Below are 20,901 nucleotides of genomic sequence, written 5' to 3'. Positions count from 1 at the left end.
TCAAGGGACGTAGTTCAGAAACAATATTACATCCTGCATTTTATTCGATTCCATATGACAAAATAGGGGCCAAGACTGAGACATCCATTCCGATCAGCAGGTGTGTCCAGCCACAGATATCATCATAAAAAATATTGGATCTAGGTAACAATTCCCAGTGGGTTCGAGGAGGCCCTGGCCCCACATGGCATCCTAGTAGAAAAATAGTCTCTCTCTTCACCATGCAGAGGGCGGCCTCGCCCTGAACGCAGAGGGGTCAGTCTTACGGTCCCTCACGAGCCATCTATGTACACGCTGTACAATTTCTCCGAAGTTATATACACATCCTTTTGGGAGAAGACAACCCTACACGGGACCAAATACTAACAACAAAAAAATTCACACCAAAAAGGACACAGATAAATAATAAAAACATTCAACTGCTGAAACACAGCAACAAGAAGCCATGGGCGTTCTCATCCCGCAGCCGAGACACCCCTCACCCCATGAGGAGGGTGGGCGGCACCTGGGGGGACATGCCTCCTCACCCCGAGGACACGGCCGGCCGTGGGTGACGCTGGAGTTCGTTTCCGACAGAAACAAACGGCTGAGTCTGCTTTTCTGAGAGTCGTCCACGGGCTCAGCGGCGTGATCTGTTGTTGCTGTGACTGGTGTTGGGGAGATTGTCCTACTTTCCTGTTTCCGCGGAGAAGCCTTGCCGATGCCTTCCTTGGGCACATGGGTGTCTCTGGGACAGGGGTGCTGGGGGAAGCTCCTGGTCTCAGACTGCGGCACGCTCGCCACGTACCAAATGAGGTAGAACGCGCAGCCCTGCCTGCCCACCTGCCTGCACACCCGGCTGCTGGGCCGGCCTCACTCAGGCCAGGACGTTACCAGCCCAAGACGGTATTTTGAGTGATCAGATGACATTGTGCTTTGTTCTCATCTGAGAAGGTCATAAATAAACCAGGGAGGGAGCAAACTTCCCAGTTATGACTGATTATCCTGCCAGACACCCCTATTCCCCCCCCGTTGACGGGGCACAAGGACCAGGGCTCCCTCACGGGTGTGTGAGAGAGACACACGACAGTGACATCGGACCTACTCAGCGTCCTCTTAGCTCCTGGCTCCCACGGTGCACAGGCCTAAGATGAATTCATCAGTTTCGTTAGGGGTCGGGTTTGAAAGTGAGCTTTGTGGAAAAGATAAATACATCATTTTAATGGAAGAATTGCAGGCCCTAGTTTACTGAGGAACTGACAAGTCCCGGTGGCTTTTCTGTGTGAGTAGCATAGACTTCTCATGTTGTCTGACCTTAAGACAAAACAAGAAACAATAACAGTTTTATTCCCCCCCATTTTTCTTAAAGTACTATTTATAAAATACTTTACATCTTCTTAAATCTTCAAATTATAGACAAACCTCCCTAATACAAAATACTAAAAGTGCAACAGTATAAATTAAGAGTTTGCAACACCTGATACAAACGTTACCTTTTTATTGTACAGCTCTGACATGTGAAATATTTACTCACAACGGTTTATGATGCTGTGGGTAGTTTACGGTGACGTTGGTCTGTACCTGGCTCCCAGTCGCTGGGCCACAGACCACACTAAGGAACAACTGTCCACACAGCAGCTACAAACATTTAAATAAAAAAAAAAAAAAAAAAAGGCTTGTTACTGACAGGGTCGCACACAAACAGCATGCTATCTTTCCCAACAGAACTGCACAAGGTTACCTGCATTGGAATAACCCACTTATTTATAGTAAAACAAATCTTGCTTTAAAAGAAAAAATCATCACACCGCCAGGCGGATTCTGCAGGACGGAAGCTGCCTTTCAAGTTGGGGCTGCGTGTCGGTTACCCGCATAATCGTGACGTTATGAATACTACAGACAAAGGTACTGTCCGAGGACACGGCGCTGGGAGACTGGACCGCGTCTTTAGGGTGAAGTTCTAAAAATGGAGTTCGACGTCCACCTGTTTCGAACGAGTGTCACTGGAATGCCGCAGGCCTGGCTCGCTCTCGGACGGCTGGGCTTCAGAAGCTAAGAGGATGTACTCTGAGCCCTTTCTGTTCCCGGGCGGACTTCCAGGGACTGCGCTTTTCTGACTTACGTTTAAGAGGTTGAGGAATTCTCAGGAACAGTCAAGCTCACCAAGAAAGGAGGACCATGTGGCGCGTACGAGGTGACCTTCCAGCAGCCACACAGCTAACGGGTGTTCTGCCACGGGGACAATGTTAGGGAGAACCTGGGCACGGCAGGTGGGCCGCCTGATGGTCACACGTCGCGGTGTGGCGGAGGGGCAGCGGGTGGACGAGCCGGAGTGCCCACGGCTAGTTGATCCCAATCTCCTTGTTGTCCTCGATGAACCTCGTGAATGGCCGGCTGGCCCCCGTGCTGGAGTTGGCTTTGTCCAGGCCCACCGTGGGCGGGCTGCTGCCCGTGCGCGCCTTGTCCATGCCGGCGGCCAGGGCACCCAAGGGGGGCATGGCGCTCCCACCCAGACTCACCGGGAGCTGGGGGATGCCCCCATTCTGGATGACAGAAATCTCATTGTTCTTCATGGCCAGACCGTTGGTGATCGCCGCGGCATACTGGTTCCAAAAACTGGGGTCGACGTTCATGGCTCGCGCAGCCAGGTCCTTCTGGAACATTTCTGAGAACTTCAGGGCGTCTCCCCCCAGCAGAGCCATGGGGTTCTCCACTGACAGGCGGCGGCCGCGCCTCGCAGGGGCATTGTTCCACATGTGCGTGCCCATGTGCACCTGCGTGGGAAACGGGAGACAGCAGTGAGCAAGCCGCACGCCCCAGGGTAGTCCACACACAGTGCGACTCGCTCTGCTCCCGTCCTGAGCCGGTTCTCAGGGTGGGGACGACAGGACATGGTTAGGCGAACTTTTCTGAGCATCTTATAAATCAATATGCAACGTTTCCCTTTATTAAGTACAAAAAGCAAAAGCAGCAACGCAGCCATGTTTCCTCCACTTGACGAACCTGACAGAACACCTTCCCGCAAGGTGTCAGGGGAGGCCCCCCGAGGATGTTCCGAAGCTCAAAGGCTCCTGGGCCTCTCCCCGCCCCTGACATTGTCTCGGACTCGGAACTCTTGGCTCCTCTGTGCCTCCCTCCCAAGCACAGAGGAGGGACCCAGGGCATCTGGGTCGGCAGAGACCTCGGGCAGCTCATCCTCGCAAGTAAGTAGAAACCACAGGCTGTGGAGGTCACCAAGACCCCAGCCGGCACGTGAGGAGGCTGCAGGGCCGTGCACCGAACTGAGGGTGGGACACTGGCCTGTACGTGTCCGCGAGCGCCTGTCACACACTCCACCTCCCAGGGCTGGAGCTCAACGACGGACACAGCGCCGGCTGTTTGCTCTGGCCCTCGGGCTGGGTGCCTTCCTACCAAATGCCCGTGGTCCCCTCAGCAGCCACAGGACAGAACAGCAGGACCAGCTCGTGGCCTGGGGCAGGACGTGCGTTATTTGGGTCACGGGCAAGTGTTTGAAGGCCCAGCTTATCTTGTTGTCTGCCTTCCACAAGACTCTGGACAGCCAGGCCCTGAGCTGGCCCACCCAGCAGGGTTCCCTGTCACCCCAGCGGCTGCCGCACTGCGGAGGCTGCGCAAGCCCCTGAGGGGAGGGGAGACAGCACACACATCAGTGAGTGTGAGCATATGCACAGAAGTGCACACATGGCACACACATGCAGACACTATGGCACGCACACAATACACGTGCACACACACCTGCGTGTACACAATACATATGTGCTCACACACACACTACAGATGTGCACACTGCACGCACACAATACATGTGCACACATACCTGAGTGTACACAATACATATGTGCTCACACACACACTACAGATGTGCACACTGCACGCATGCATGTACATGCACACACCAACTCACACACCCACGTGCACACATTCACGTGTGCACACCCACATACCCACATGAGCACACACCCACACATGTGCACACACACTGCATGACATGGGCTCCCCAGCAGCTCGTGCCCCTGGTCAGCAGAAGCCCTGCCTGCCACACCTCCGGGAGCGGAGGACGTCCCTGACCATGTCGCCAGGGCTTGGCGGTACCAGCCTGTGCCCTCACCTTGAGGTTGCCCTTGGTGGTAAAGGCTCTCCCGCAGATGGTGCAGCCGAAGGGCTTCTCCCCGGTGTGGGTGCGCTCATGGATCTGCAGGGCGCTGGCCGAGGAGAAGGTCTTCCCACAGGACTGGCAGTTGTGCTGCTTGGGTGTCCGACGCGGTGGGGGGGCCAGCATGGGCGCGAGGCCAGGGCTCGTCACCGCCTGCGGCCCGGCAGGCACCTGGACGGCGGCCGGCAGCAGGGGGCCCTCGCCCAGCGTGATGGCCTTGCTGTGCCCGTTCACTTCCATTTTGATCATGGTGGGCGCCGAGCCGGTGACCAGGCTAGGAGCGCTTTGGCTGGGACCTAGAGCAAAGTCGGGGTCAGATAACGGAGAAGGCAGCTCTTTCAGTCTGTGGGTCAGTACGTGCTGTTTTAAATTACCCACAGTGGAGCACCCGCGCCCGCAGACCACGCAGACGAACGGGCGCTCCTTGGTGTGGCTGCGGTGGTGGATCTGCAGCGCGCTCCTGCAAGCGAAAGGCTTGCCACAGACACGACACACAGCGCGCTCACACTTACCGCGGTCTCTGCTCAGGAACAGCAGGCTGAAGGGGGCCTCCTCCTTGATGGCCGGCCGGCCAGGGTGGGCGGCCGTCAGGTCCAGCGCGCCTCCGTTTTCGGGGGCGGGGGGTGGGCTGTCCGGCCTTTCGGTCTTTAGTGTGATGTCCTGTGGCTCCTCGTGGTTGCTGAGGCCCGGGGACTTGGAGGGCAGGCTCTCGCTGTGGCTGTTGACGGGGGACAGGGCCTGCATGGAGGACGAGGACTCGGACAGGGCCGGGCTGCCCGCGCTGCGGCTCTCCAGGTCGCCCACGGCGGACGAGGAGTCATTGCTGAGGCGGTCGCTGTCCCCGGACCCGTTCTCCATGGCCTTCAACGCGGTCAGCTGCGGGCAGCTCATGACAGAGTCGATCATCTTCATTTGGTTCTCCAGGGCGGCGATGCTGGAGATGACGGAGGGGGGCGAGGGTGGGCAGGAGCCCGCGTAGGGCAGCAGGGGTTTGGACGGGTCGCCGGCTGTGTCTTTCAGCTCCACGTCCTCCTCCATGGAGTTCTCGTCCGCGTCGTCCTCGAAGCTGCTCAGGGCCTCCGCGGCCCTGTCGTCGTATGGGAGCTCGGCGTCCATGGCGCCGGGCGGGCCCTCGGGCAGCGGCGTGTTGGGGATCTGGCCGCCCATGTGCATGCGGATGTGCTGCTGCAGGACCACGGCGTTGGTGAACTTCTTCTGGCAGATGGGGCAGGAGTGCTGCACGCGCAGCGGCGGCTTCGCCCGGTGCACCCCGAAGTGCGTCTTCAGGTTGCCCTTGGTGGTGAAGGCACGCCCACAGATCTTGCATTTGAAGGGCCGCTCGCCGGTGTGCGTGCGGTAGTGCATCTTCAGGGCGCTCTGGCAGCTCAGCACCCGGTGGCAGATGACGCACTGGTTGGGGTCGGTCATCTTCTTGTCGATGTTCTCCACCAGCTGCTGCAGCTTGGACGTCTCGGAGGTCTGCATGGAGTCCAGCAGTCCCCCGAAGGGGAACTTGGCCTTGAACTGGTCAGAGCTGGCTGCGAGGACCGGGCTGCACAGGCCAGCGGAGAGGCTGCTGTCCGTGACAGCCGTGGCGGCCGCCGTGGACGTGGAGGAGACCTGCCCGCAGGCAGCTATGTCCCCCGCCCTGGTGTTTGTGCAGGGCAGGTTCACGGGCTCTGTTTTGGGCAGAGAAGACCCACTGAGCACGGGCTGTGGGGACTCCACGCCCACTGGGGCACCTGACTCCGAGCTGTTGAGGCCGGGGGACAGCGAGGGGCACTCACTGGATGCGGGCGAGGGCCGCTGCGGGGAGCGGCTGGCAGGGGTGAGGCTGGGGGAGTCAGCATAGCCGCCCACTCCGGGGAGGGTGGGCGGCAGCTGCAGCCCCACCGAGGTGGGCACCGTGGGCAGCACGGGCTTGCTGTCCAGCCAGGTGGTGACGGGCTTTTCCGGGGGCAGTGACATGCCATAGGGAATCCCAGAGCAGGTGGGGACGTTGTCCAGGTACTCGGGCACGGGGTAGGGGTTCATCTGGATGTGGGGGTACTTCTCCTTGTGCCTCTGGAAGTGCACCTTCAGGTTGCCCTTGGTGGAGAAGCGGTTGCCACAGATGTTGCACTTGAAGGGCCGCTCGCCCGTGTGGGAGCGCAGGTGGATCTGCAGGGCGCTGTCGCTGCCGAACACCTTGGCGCAGAACCTGCACTTGTGCTTGAAGAAGGGGTCCTCGGCGCCGGCCTTGGGCTCGAACGCCGACACGTTGGGGGGCTTGCCCTTGCGGTGCTTCATGAGGGCGGACAGGGGGTCCAGCGCGTTGGCTGTGGCCGCGATGCTGGCCAGCGGGTTGGGGAAGATGACGCTGCTGGCGGAGGTCTGAGGTAGAAGAGGGTTTGGCAGGCTGGGCGCCGAGCTGAGCAGCGGGCTGGGCCCCAGGACGGGCGGTGTGGGAGCTTTCTGGGGCTGCGAGGTGCTGCTGCCCGAGGGGCTGGCGGCCGCGGCCGGGGCCGCGCCGGAGGACACCGGCCCAGTGGACTCCGGGACTGAGCCGCCGCTGGGGACATGTGGGGTGCTCGCCCCGGATGCTGGCTGTGACAGAGGCGGGGGGCCCTCGCAGGCTGTGGGCTGGGCAGCGGGGCCCGGCGCCGCGGGGACATGTCGGGCAGAGTGTGTGGCCAGCCCGGGGAGCTGGCTGGAGGCGGGCACTGGGGCGCTCTGGGTGCCCGCAGCGGCCCCGGGGTTCAGCGGCGGCCTGAGGGGCTGGCGGCTCATCATGGCCACCTGACTGCGGATCTGCTCGATGAGCTGCAGCTGGTGGATCTGCTGCTGCTGCAGCGCCATCAGCTGCTCCAGGATCATGGGGATGGCCACCGCGGCCACCCCGCTGCTGGGGCCCGCCGTGCCCGCCGCCCTGGCGCTCTGGGAGAACTGCGCCACGGCCACCTTGGTGCTTAGCAGGGTCTCCAGCGTGACGTTGGTGCTGGGCATGCTGTAGGTCCCAGGCGCCGGCTCGGGCTCGGGGGCCTGGGGCAGAGGCGGCTTCCCCGGCAGCGCGGGGCCTGAGCTCTGGAAGCTCTTGGTGGCCGTGGGCTCCACGTCCATGGGCTCCTCCTCCTTTTCGGGGGCCCTCACCTCGCCGCCCTCCCCAGCCTCTGGGGGGGCCGCCTCCTCGGCAGCCTCGCTCTCCGCCTGCTCGCTCGGACAGCTCGCCGCCGGGGACGGTTCCGGGAACTCTTCGGAGGCGGGCGCCGGCTCATCTTCGTGGACGATCAGCACCGGCGGGTTTTTCGGGCAGCTCTGCTTGTGCTGCAGGAAGTCTGTCCACTTGAAGAACTCGGCGCAGCACTTGTCACACACGCTGGTCTCCTCGCCGCCGCTCCGGCTGTCCTTGCCGCTGTCGCCGTCCTCGGCGCCTTCCCCGGGGGCCGCTGCGGAGACCGAGAGACTGCGTCAGCCAGCGCCCGGCCACACCGCCCGCCCGCCATCGCCAAACTTCGCACATACGTAAAATCAATATTTTTTATTTTGTACAAACGACCCCACTTCAACATTTCTGACGCCCAGCGTGTGTTCCGTGGGCCCCTCTAGCCAGCTAATCATTTTCTTAGCGCAATCCATCAAATTATGAGGCTCTATCAATTGTGGATACTGCTTCTTAATGAAATTCCATAGACGCCATTGATTTCCAATATTTTCATACAACCCGCGGCCGCCTGTCTGTGGGTACAAAGCCAGCTTTCGATGGGCTCATTAGGATTCTCCCTACCATCCGGCCTCCTCATTTCCAGCAAAATTAGAGACGCCTTTGCCAGTTCACTTAACATTGCTAAACTAATCTGTAACCTTTCAAATCCGCGTCAGCACCTGACAGCCAGCCGGCCGCCGCCTCTCCGGGCTCGGCCGCACAGATTTATCATCTTTACGCGGCGGGAGACATTACAGATTTAATGCGATTCCACAGAACCCTTCACACCAACGGGCACTTATTTCTCCTAGGAAATTTTGGCTAAATACTTGCGTTTGCAAACGTAACAAAGAAGATATAGCCCTCCTGTCATTCCTGCTCCAAGACACCGTCTCCCCGGCGTGCGGTCAACGAAGCAATCGGCCCCGCACCTTCGCGGCGCTTGGCGAGATTCTTACGGAGAGGGCCACACGTCCCCATTTTAGGGTCTTGCCGATGACTATCAACATAGTGTGGGCCTGAAATTAATCATGTTTCATACAGTTAATGGGCTCCATCAGAGGCAGTATTTCTGGGTGAAATGAACCCAAATTATATGTTACTGTTACCAGCCAATAGCCTTTGGCGGCCTGCTAACAAACTAGGAATTATATATTTAAAGTTCATTTACGTTGACATGTTTAACATGAGAATGTTGTAGGCAGACACACTTCTTGTACCTATTTCCATCTATTCTCATGGAAAGACTTAGCAAATTATAAGCTTGCGCCATAGTGGGAAACCTTCTAATTGGTTACACATGTTTAATTACTATTGTAGGCAGCTACTTCCTGACTTCCCTAACCCTCTTGTGCCGAATAACAACCACGTTTAATGAACAATTCTAATTCACACCTGATCAAATAAATGGCTGTGCAGGAAAGAGAAACCAACATACGATAACATTTCTCACGCCTGTGTTTCTGGCGGCACCCCCGAAAGGCAACGCTCGGGGGTGACGGGGCTCTGAGTGCTGCCCTGGACGTCCCGAGTCGTAACTGCTTTTTGTCGTTTACAGACAGAGTGACCGTCGGTCCCACAGACGACACAACCAGCTTCATCCCCGTGCACAGCCAAATGCGAGGACAAGCCTCGGAAATAACGCTGCTCGACCCTCAACAAGTGCACTTGCTAAGAAGTCTCCGTATTTTCCCTTATAGGGTTTCGGGGGAAACAAAGAATGAAGTCGGCCTGATTTCAGTAGAGAAATCTGATTTTTTTTTTTTTTTTTTTTAATATATCTATCCTGCAGAAACATCAGTCCCTCCACTGGGAAAGAAAGTAAAAATATCTTTGGAGGATGGTGTTTGCGGCTCTCCATGAGGCCATTACTGCCGGGTAATTTATATATGCCTTTAAAAAATTATTAGCAGTGTTCAATTAGCATTTTCGTAACTGGCTAAACCATGTGAAGGGGAAAAGTCAGAGTGTGCAGCTCATAAAGAGCTGCTGGACGTTTAAAGGCAAGCCAGGACCGGTGATCACACGGGAGGAGTCTCATTACTGGAGGAGAAGGAAATTGATACATGGAGCGAGGAGGCTGGGAGCGGAGCTGATGAGTCTGCAGATAGGCCCCGGGACGGAGCGAACACTCCCAGGACCTACCTCGCCCAAGGTATGCAGAATCTAATTCTAAACCTGCCAGGTCAGGATGCGGGGCAAAACCAACCAACAACAAAATCTGCAGGTAGAGGATGCCTCGAAGGTCAGGAAATAAAGACTGTCTTTAGTCATGCATTTAAAAGAGTCTCCTGTGACCCACGGAACCTCTGCTTTAAATTTCTTTGTACTAGTGGAATGTTCCTCTGCAGACCCAGGTACGTAAAACCTCCAAGTGGCCACTAAAAAGTAGTCCATCTGCAACAAGCCAGGTAGGAATTGACGTCATACATCATGACCATGATCAGAGTGAAATGTTTTAAAAGTTCTTTTGCAATATTTTAAAGCTTTGCTATAAAGGCCTGCCATGATCTTCACAAAGCTATTTATTTCAATAATTTCTAAAAAGAAAAATACCAAGACATTCAATGTTAATTCTAATGTTAATTCAATGTTAATATTGCTAATTCTGAAATGTTTTCCACCTTTAAATCCTCAGAGGAGATACAATGTTTTCACTTTTGTATGACACAGAAGAGCATCCACATGGTGTATACATTTGAAATTTTACACAATCAAGGCCAGTGTATGTCTCATTTGGAGAATACTTTCTCTCTCTCTCTCTGGAATATGTGTTGGGGACACTTCACTGAGTAAATGCTTAAAAATCAGGCTGATTTCTGGATCATTTTGAGTGCACTAAGTACGGGAAGACTTAACTTACTTAACTGTAAATAAATTGTATCTTTGCAGAGAGCGTTTCCCCAGTGTCCTCTGTGGAAAACTAGGGTGTGTGAAACAGAAACAGGACTTTTGTCTTACTGTATCCAAAGTTCTTCATCAACCCAAGCAAATCTATTGAAAGATGCATTTTCCATTTCCAGGGTGTTTTTCTATGTGAAGTATTTTTAGGGTTCATTTCCAAACGCATGGCAGGTGACTCCTCTTTTCCCCCACAGGCAGGTTTGCAAACTCACAAGTTTCTCAGCTGTAGAGACTGGGAATAGAATATTTAAGCACTTTCTACCAAATAATAAGTCATTTTGCTTCATGCAAGGATAAGCACTAATTACATAAGGAAGCTAGTCTTGTCAAAGTAAAAGCTCCTTCCACTTACATTCCTTAAAAATTGAAGAAAGCAAACCTGGAGAGAGGGAATTGTGTAAAAGTGGCGTCCTGACCACTTGGACCTGTTAAACAGTCCATTATGTTAATGGACCTATCAAAACAAGAGAATTGTTGGGTTTTATGAGCAAAGTTTCATAATAAATTTGCCTTTTGCTTAAAACATATTTTAAAGGCCACCATGAGTGGAGGGGGAAAAATTCTTTGATGCAATCTAGATTTCTTCTTTGGGACAAATAATTTTGAATCATCACCTACGATTTTTTTCCCTGGGGTTTGTAGAAAACCTCCATCACATGATTGGCTCTCCTCACTGACTTGTGCCTGCTCTGTGGTCAGAATCCGAATGGGACCAACATCCCAAAGTCACAGAGAAGCACACATTCCATCAGATCATCTTAAATAACACGCAGCCCAATGATAATAATAAAACAACAACAAAAAGCAAAAACTCTCATGTTCATGGAATTCAAATTTGGGGTGCATATTTTAAGAATGTTGTTAAACAGCAACAATAAACACTTCAATGGAATGGTTGGTGGGAGACAAGGAACACGAGCCTGTTTTACTGGGGACAGAGCTCTTTGAAGTTGCAGGCTTTGCACTCGGCGTTGAGACACGAAATAAGTTGTTCTGACTCAATGGCTCTTCATGTTACAATGACCGAACGCGCTGAGTTACTGTGTGTATGTCTAATCTGGCAGGATTTATTCCTCTTGAAACATGCTTTCCGTAATGCAACACATGTGGGAAAATCCGAATGCAGCTCACGGTTTTGTCACAGAACTTCCAAAGCCCATTAACCCCACCACTGTTACAAGCTGATGCTCAGTCAGATTTAGATGTATTCAACCAGCTTTTAATTAAACTTACATGTAAACTGGCCTTTGTGTTCTGAAAATGGACGTTATTACCTCCATTAGTTACTACGGCTGACACTTTGTATTTCAAGATAAAACTGTGTCCACGAGCCACTGTGAGAACAGTACAAGTTTGAGACATTTATTTCTGATGCAACCGGAAATTCTTTCTTTCTGAAGGGGGAATTGAAACACAAGCATTGCAAACATTATCATTAATGTCAAAGCCATTTATTTTTAACATAGCGACTACTCTGCGACGAAGATTTCAAATTGTAAACAGGCGAGGAAAGAGGCAGGGATTTATAGTGCATAAGAAAAAGCAAAGGAAAATGCCAGCCGATTCCCCTGGAGCCGCGGGTCTTGGGGAACAGCAGTCCTCTGTCCCGGTGACTGACCCCTCGCGGGTATCAGTGTGAGCAAGAAGCTGCCCTGGGGATGCCAGTCTGCTTCTCGAACCTCGAACCTGTGCCAACCCAGGGCTTGGGATCGGGCCCTGGACTTCACGCCGGACCTGCCTCCTGCGTGCGACAGGAGGGAGGGCACAGCTGAGCACAGAGCCAGCTCAGTGTCAGAGGAAATGTGTCATCAGTTCACAGTGGTCCCCACACTGGCTGCTTACGCCCGAGCTTTTCCTAAGGCCGTGACTGCTCGAACCTTCCTGAGGGAGTCTTGTTCCTTGCTTCCTCAGAAGAGTGTCCCAGGCCCGTTCAGAGAGAGCCCCTCACAAAGGACGATGCTAGGACAACAGCCTGACAAACACAGGGATTTTTCTTCTTCTCGCTAAGAACACACAGAGAATGTTTAACAAAAATGTTCCTAGTCATAGGATCAACTCTCTGTGTGAAGGGACCTCCCGACTCCAAAAAAAAAAAAAGAAAGAAAGAAAGAAAGAAAGAAAGAAAGAAAGAAAGAAAGAAAATCCAAAAAACAAAAACCAAAAAAACGCCCAACTGTTTCACAATTCTCTCAGCTTTAATTCCTGGTCTGTTATATAATATACACAGATCATGTTTTTCACTGTCTCCTAAAGAACAATGTGCAGGCAGAGTGTCTCCACCCAGGAGGATCTTTCCGAAGCCACGAGGGAGGAGCATTGTTGCAACACATATAAGGAGACGGGGGACATAAAGTTTTCCTTAAAAATTCCCAGCTGCAACTCTTAGCAAGGCTTTGCGATTTTCTCTCTTCAGAAGCACCGAGCCCCGTGAAACGCCAGCCAATTACAAAGAGGCAGCAAACAGGCATTTTCTGACTTTGTTTCTGAGCCCCCAAAGGTCACCTTTGCTCTGCTTACCCGTTTTAAATTCCCCACCATTAACAAAAGAAGTAAACTTGTCCAGTCCCGGAGAAGGATGTTAACTTCTCCACTTTAATTAGTAACTTTAAAAGGCCACGTGGTCTTTGGGAGCAAACCCGTCCTTTCTCCTCTGCCTTCGCCATCCTTGAAAAATCCAGAAAGCATTTTTCAAGTTTTCCTACATCGTTAGGAGACACTGATTTTCTTGCAAATTAATTCTTTTTAACTCCTTATGATAGCTTTGAATCCCATAAAGAAAGATGAATTATCACATACTGAGCCCAAGCTGCGACACAGGAGGAGACAAATAGAGACCCCCACTGTGTCTAACAATGTAGAAGAAATTCCAGACGCAACAGAAAAATTGTGTCCTTTCCTCCAGACCTCCAGGCTGGAGAGCCGGCAGCCGACGGTGGAGGGCACTGTGGTTATGCCAAACGCCAGCCAGCACTGACCCTCCGTCCGCTCCACTCGGTGGCCCACAGCTCAAATTTGTTAAGTAACAACCACCTGTGGCACCGCCGCCGCACTTCTTCTGTTGAAAACATGTGCACGTTTAATCTGTGTGGGGAGGCACCCGGGTGGGCAAACACTTCCCTTTCTGGCCACAGGCAGACGGAGAGCAGAGACACCCCCCGCTTGTTCTAACGATCTGCCTGGATGTGTGGTGAAGAATAAGGTGTTTGTGACCCTTCGAGGTTGCACAGTAGTTCTTTCATCGAGACGCCAGGCTGCGGTCACACTCGTCACCCTCCTGATGGACACCCGCACATCGCTGTCTGTGCCGCATGACAGCACCAACCTGAAGCGCTCAGCCGACGAGCACTCCCGTCGGAATCCGTGAGGGGTGACGCCAAGGTCTGTGCAGGTCACCGTGGGCCAGGGTTCAGAAGGCAGAATGGGCTGAACGGTGCTATTTCATGCCAACGGGAAGGCGCCTCAGCCCTGGTCAACTCCCCCATTCACTGTTCATAAAACACGGACATGAGCAAAACCACTTCGAGGTGCAAACAGCTGGCCCTCGAGAGGCAGGAAGGACAGTCTGTCCAGGAACAGGGCTCGGATCCCGGTCCCCTTCAGCCTGCTGGCACTTGGGGGAGGTCGTTAAATCATCTCTATTTGTCATCACTTCGCTGCACTGCTCCGTTTCCATGGGCAAAGTTTACACGTGCAAAACAGAAAAACCCTCCTGGGAAAGCCACTGCCCTCGTCCCCGAGGCCAGGGGGTCTGCGTGCCCATGGGCCACACAATAGAATTCCCAAACCACGCTGTGAGGTCCCTCTCGAAGAGAGACCCAGGGATGCCGAGGAATTAGGGTGAAGTGGCACCGCACCTGCAGGGCTAATTAAACAGTTCAAGATGTAATAGCCGCACAAAGGAAAACCATTCTCTGTCCTTTCAGAACTACAAACACTTGTGCTGGACGAGATGGGCACTGATAAGCCGCGCGGCCCAGCGCGGGTCCCCAGCTAACACTCAGACTCAGTGTTAACACTTCATAGAACAGCACTGAGTCCTGTTGCCAAGGTCAACAGCACAGATGCACTAATTGTATTACGAGCTTGACATCTAGTGGCCACCCCTGGCAGGCCACAGCCGGCAAAGGTCAAGCCAGCAAGGCCTGTGGACAGTCTCCTTCTCAGGACCCAGCTCAGGGAGCCCCCGTGGTTACAGCACCACCTTCAGACAACAGGCTAAGGCCGCTGGGGAAGGCTTTCCGGGACGCGAGGGGGTGGGGATCCTCCAGGCTCGGCCGACCTACTCTGGGGTGACGGGCAAAGACAGGCCCCTGGAGGACAAGGCTCACCCACTGGCATGATCTCTCTGGTGGCCATCCGTTCAGCCAGGAGAAGGCTTCCCTTTAATTAACAAACAGATCAGCCCCACTCTCTAACCTGAGCGGAGCCCATCAGGCTGCTGTATTATTTCGGTGACTATTTTACACTCTCTGCTGCACACCTTGCCTTACTGGTTTGCTTGGAAATCCCACGGACAGCTAACTGCATTTTAAATCATCAAGGTGTTCAAAGGAGAAGAGAAAAACCTAAGGACGAGTTGTTGCTTTCTCTGCAGAAAACTTTATTTGAGGCCATATTAAAACATTAGATTTTTACAGGTTTTGTTCACGTCTGGCATTAGATGACACACGGACAAACGTAGCATATGCTGCAGTTACAAACCTGCTCCCCAGCAACACAATTAGCCCCGACCGTCACGAGACCAGGACTCCTCGGCCTGGTTCTGGCATCCAGTCCAGGGACCACGCAGGGAAATAAAAACTAACCTGAGCACAAAACCCTTCAAACACGGTTCTGCAGCATAAAGACGGTGTGCAACCTCATTAGCGGTTAAGAAGATTTTAATTTCAGGTGAATAAAGCCGGGGCCAGCACTTCCGTTTGAGAATGCTGAGTCCCAGCTGATGTTCAGTGCAGAGGGGAACCTTGGTTTTACTCTGAATTCCCCCCAAAAGAGAATGTTCTGAGAGCTACCTTGAGAAGAATGTTAAAGGCTGAGAGATTGCAGTTGGAAATGAAATCTGACCCACTTTTCCCATCATTTTGTGTACAAAAAATAATCAGCTTGCTAAGTAATTCCTGCTGTTGGGCCATACCTTCTGTTTTCTGGCTCTGAACAGATCTCAGAGTACTGGTTTATCAAATCTTGTGGAAGTTTAAAATGTACATACCCCCCGCCCCCCCTGGTTAAATAATCAGCTCTTCCTCTGAGCGGTGCGAATTAATTGGCCAGTTTTCTGTTGACCACCACGGATGATGCATTTTTAAATAGGGTAAGCTTTTTAAATGCTATTTTCAAAATACATGTTTGCAAATTCCTCCTTTCCCTTTCTTACTTTTCACCTCTCCCGGCTCCGAAAACAATGTGCCTACCAATGTTAGAAAGTGGATTCAGTGTTGTTTCCTTTTCCAACACTGAATTGTAAATGTGTGTGTGTGTGGGGGGGGGGGGGGGCTTAAGGCAAACCATGCATATACAGATAAAAGAAAAAAGCTCTCTGCACCGAGGGCTGGTGGCCTCCTTTGCCTTAACTTAAACACAGTCTGTGAACACCACTGGTAAATTCTTAAATCACATGCTCACCACATTTAAAAGGATTTTTTAAGATAGCCATATGACTGAAAATAAAAACACACTTTGAAGCAATTAGTGCTAACAAACAAAACACAGGATGGCAAATTGTTTTAAATTATAATATCCTTTTGTTCTTCCTTAAACACGTTTTCTCTCTAACGACAGTAAAATGCATCTTTATTAAGTTGTATTTTATAGGATAAAGGATAGCAGTGTAGCACCTTTTAAAGTTCTTAGGAGGCCTGTTAAGGGCTCTTGTCATTAGAAGTTTTAATTACTTTTTCTTAGAACAAAAATATTCAGCTGGCTCCAAGGATTTCATTATTTGGTGGCAGACATTTAACTGAATCTGAAAGCTGCAACACACTTACTTCTAAATTTTCAGAAACAGTAAAAGATTGTTCCTATTGGGAAAGTAAGTCTCAGTCATCCTTAAATTTTACAACAGGGTAACTTTGCAACTTCACAAAAAGCATCATTACGTTTTCTCATTGTAACTACATAATCATATTTCATTCCTGCCGTGATAAGTTTCAGAAGCACGGAAGCTATTTTTGGACAGCTATCTTTTCTCACTGCTTGCTTAAAAACCAAAGTCTGGAAAAAGTCTTATTTCTTTTTTAAGAAGTAAAGTCTTTTTACTGTAAATGAATGTGGCTGCGGATCTTTGCCACAAAATAATGCCTCCATGTTCTGCTATAATTTTATATATGATGTCTGTTTTTCATGGCATCATCCACAGCCTTCAATTTTACTGTATGCATCCACTGCTGTAATTAACGTCACACCCAAACTGATACAAAGGAATTATTTACTTTGTTTCTAAAACAATGTAAACTAACTTAGCTCCCTTGTAACTTCATGCATAGTCTGTTTATTTCCATTGTGTTTAACAAAGTTAAATTTTTGAGAAGATCTGATTCATGCTGGAGTAATTTAGTTTTCACAACCATTTATCTTTAAAAAATATTTTAGTTATCTTACTAATGACAACCAGCCCGGCACAGTAACATACACACCTCCTCCAATGAGCCGGGAACAGAGTATCTTTTATGCTCTGTGAACAATCAGCTTCAGAATAATTAAATCAGAAAGAACTCTTTTTTAAAAAAATAGTTTGCCTAAACTATCCTTAAAATAATGGAGGAAACACACTACTTGACAAAGGCTGAGCCCCAGACAACAGGCAATTTTTGGCCTGTTGCAAAATATAATCAGAAACTGTGTTAATATCTGGAATACAACTCTGAATGGCAGAAAAACACAGGTTTGGCAAAAACTTTAATTTACAGTAGGTATAAAACCTGAATGTTTCACCTCTGCATAAATTCAGTAACGACAAGGGGAATTCAAAAGAGAACTTGTAAATAATTTATTCCACCCTAGGTTTTCAAATATGGGCTCTATACCCCTAACATGTTTACACTATTAGGTTCACCAAGCTCACATTTCCGAAGTGAAATTCAAAATGAATAGCAGAGGCTCAGCTTGTTAATTGTTAAATACCAGAGATTTTACTCTATTAATTAAAATATGCTTTAAGAAAAAGGAGACATTGCACATTTTGATAACGACCCTACAAAGCTGAGAAGTATTTACATTGTTGCATTTTGGGGCTCCTGTGAAAGCCGATTTCAAACTATTCAGGAACCACAATAATAAAGCTTTAAAATTCCTCACTGGGATGCAATGTAGTTCTTTTGAAGGGAAGACTGTCTTTCTCATTCGGCAGAAATAAATCCATTCATTTGATCATGTAGTCATTGAGGGCAATACAAAACAAACCAAGTGTGAGAAATTCTATGTGATGAAGTAAACAAAACAAAAAAATCCATTTCCATGACAAAAAGATTCTTTGTCCCTAATCCACCCACCATATGCAAGCGTTTCTTTTTAGCATATCTCCGGTTCCAATCTTGGGCGACGAGGCTGCACAGGACCGCGGCCTCACCTCGGAGCGACAGAAAGGCCCAGCTCACGAATTTTATTTCATGAGTTCCTGGCCGCGTCCTCAGCGTTTTCCCCGTTCTCTGTCCCGACGTGCAGTGTACCTGCTTTGTCAAACTTCACACCACCGTGTGATCAATGCCCATTCCTGTGATTTTCTGCAGAAAGCCTAATTCTCATGGTAAAAGGATGCGTGTCGGCCTCCAAACAACTTAGAATCGGTTAATCCGAAAGTTAGCCGGCGTGTTTTTTAAGGCATGAACTACCTGGTGTCCGCGCTGCGGCGCAGCCACGGGCCGCCCTGCGTCCTGGTGTTGCACCCTGGGGACCCCGCGGGCCCCGGGCGGCACAGCGCGGATTCGGGCCCAAAACTTCCCGGGAGGAGGCCGGGCCGCCGGCGCCCGGCTCACAGGCGCAGCTCCTACCTTCTTCACTCGGGAACGAGGAGGAAGTCCCCGCGGCGCCGCGAATACACACGAGCAGGCCGAGCAAACTTTGAGCCGCCAGGACGTATCGGGTCCGCCGCGTGCACGGAACACCCCCCAGCGCCGCGGCTCAGCTCACCCTGGGTTAAGTCCCCAGGCAGCCATTAGGCAAGGCCAGGCGACAGTGCCTGCTCGCTCCGGAACCGGATCATTGGTTTGTCAGCGCGCGGGGACTCGAGGCTCCGCGGCCTCCGGGCGCACGAGGCGGACCGTGCGAGGCGGGGGCAGGCCGGAGTCGGGGCGGCGGCCCCGCTCCGAACGCGCACCGCCCGGGGCACCCGGCGCCAAACAAAGCTGCCCGGCCCGCGTCCAGCGGTAGGTGAGACTCGTACGCGTCCCTGCCGCTGCGCCCGCCCGGGGAAAGCCGGGGTCGCCGAGGCCAGCCTCAGGTCCGAGCGCAGGGAGCCCGGGGGGGTTGGGAGGCGGGGGGCGCGGAAGAGGCGGTGCGGACCCCTCCCGCCCCCGCCTAGCCCCGCGCGCAGCTCTCCAACTCCCAGCAGCTGAGCCAAGTTTACTTCGTCGCAACTCCGCGCAGCGCGCTTCGCCGGAGGACCGGTCCCCGCGGCCCGCCTGCCCTAGCCGGCGGCGCGCGGCGGACCCTGGCTCGCTGAAGCCAGGGACCTTCCCCGTCTGCGGCGCGCGGTCACCCCCGCCGCCCGGCTCTCCCCAGACCCCGCCACCCCGCGGCCCCTCACCGTGCTCCGGAGCCCCTTCTGGCGGCGGCAGCTCCTCGTCCGACTTGAGGTGTTGGGGCTTGGCCTGCTTGCGCCGAGACATGCTGCTAGCGGCGCGCGGGCCCCGCGTGGGGCAGCGGCATCAGCGGGGCGGCCGGCGGGGACAGCGCGGGGCGGCCGGGCGGGCGCGGGGCGCGGGGCGCGGGCGGCGGCGGCGGCTGCGCGGGCCGCGCATGGGGCTGAGCAATTAGGCTGGTGAATAATGCATGTCCATTAGCGGAGGGCCGCGCCGATTGGCCGGCCTCCAGCGGACTCCGGCGGCCTATGCAAATGAGGCCGCGCTCGCAATTAGCGGCCGCGCGGGCGAGGAGGCGGCCGGCGCCCGGGGACCTGGGAGCGCGCCGCCCGGCGCCGCCTACATCGCGGGTTCCGTGCTCCCCGGCGTCCAGGTGCGGCTCTGCGGCCGGGAGCTGGCGGGCGCGGCGGCTGCCCCTGCCCAGGGCGCAGGCAGCAAACTTTGGCGGTGTCCGCGCGGTGCCGTCTCCGCCGGCGCGCCGGGCTCTCCCCTTTATAGAGTCTGCGCCGCCGCCCGCGCCCCGCGCCGCGCCCCCCCGCCACCGCCCGGCCGCCCCTCCCGGAGAGAGCGGCCGCGGGCAGGGCTCCGGCCGGCGCCTTTGTCTCCCGGGCCGCTCGGGCGCCGCGCCTCCTACGCTCCGGGGCACGGAGGGCCGGCCGGTCGCGTTCGTTCCTCGGCAGCGGGTCGCAGCGCCGCTCGGCGTGCCAGCTCCGCTCAGGCTCAGGTGCCCCCTCTCTCCGGACCTTCTCTCCGGCTCCTGTCCCTTCCGCGGGCTCCCTCGGCGGCCGGCCTGGCTCGGAGACTCGCGGCCGGAGCGGAGCGGAGTGCGCACACCGGGGTGGCGGGACTTCGGCAAGACCAACTTTCCGGTTCGGAAGCGGCGCGGGCCGCGCGGCTCCTCCCCTCCTCTCCCCTACACCCCCCTCCCCTCCGCTCCCCCTAGTCTCCCCGCCCTCCCCCCCCCCCGGGGCCCCTCCGACTCTGCAGCGCCCGCCCCGCCCGCCGCCACCGCCGGGGCCGCCTGGGCCCCCTCGGCCACCCGCTGGGCCTCCCCGCTGCCAGCGGCTCCTTAAATCCAGGGAAAGGGAGGGGATGGTGGGGCCCCGATGTCCCTCCCCCCACTTCCCTTTCCTGACGGGTGCGGTGTCCAGGCACCTGCGGCGTGAGCAGGGCACTGGGTGCCCCGAGGCCGCGCGAATAAAAGTTCCAAGTCCACGAAAGTCCTGTGCACAGCTCACCGTGTGCTATGGCTTTCGGGGGGTGACTTGGTGGGGGAGGGTGCGGTAAGGGGGTCGTGCTCGTCTTGACTGACACCCTCCGGCGGCCGACGCTGCGCGCTCCCCGCACACGCACCCACTCTTCATCGCGGTCACAGGCACGCGCCCTCGAAACCGCGCGCGCACCCCACCCGCAGCCGTGCACACGCGCTTTCGCCCACTCCAGTGCGTGTCCTCCATCCCCGAGCGGCAGCCAGGATGTACCGGGCCCCACCGTCACCGCGCCCGCGCCCCTCGCCCCAGTACGTCTTTTTCATTTACTGAATTTCTTATTTTCGTCCTTACAAGTGCCTCTGCCTTGTACGTAGCTTGGGCACGGATGGCCTCCCGGCGCCTTCCCCAGTGTCCTGCGCTGGCGGGGAAACGGGCGGTGACCAGCCAGCCCCGGGGTGCCCGGAGGGCTGTGAGCTCCTTGCGTGGCTGGGGTTCAGGTTCTGTTTGGCTTCTGGACACCCACCCCCCCCTTCCAGGATGGACCCAGATTCTGTGCCGGTCGCCTGCTCACCCACGCTGCTTCCCCATTCTAGAAGCTTCCCTCTTCCCAGCCCATGTTCCCAGTCCGCCTGTAATTGTGTAAGTTTCACGAAGCAACAG

The 20,901-nt window shown here is 54.2% G+C and overlaps 1 protein-coding gene across 1 annotated transcript; it reads right to left on the bottom strand.

Annotated features, from left to right (window-relative positions):
• Positions 1-2,321: 2,321 nt before the first annotated feature.
• SALL3 (spalt like transcription factor 3) lies at positions 2,322-19,057 on the bottom strand. Its single transcript, XM_036245702.1, has 3 exons — positions 18,976-19,057; positions 4,106-7,575; positions 2,322-2,753 (listed from the first exon to the last, which is right to left on the bottom strand). Exons 1-3 carry the CDS (start codon positions 19,055-19,057, stop codon positions 2,322-2,324), a joined length of 3,984 nt encoding a protein of 1,327 aa, XP_036101595.1.
• Positions 19,058-20,901: the final 1,844 nt, after the last annotated feature.

This window comes from Molossus molossus, unplaced genomic scaffold (assembly GCF_014108415.1).
Source record: "Molossus molossus isolate mMolMol1 unplaced genomic scaffold, mMolMol1.p scaffold_m16_p_6, whole genome shotgun sequence".
In the NCBI taxonomy this organism is placed as follows: Eukaryota; Metazoa; Chordata; class Mammalia; order Chiroptera; family Molossidae; genus Molossus; species Molossus molossus.
Note: the sequence above shows the minus strand (reverse complement) of the source record. Positions and strands in the feature narration are given on the sequence as shown.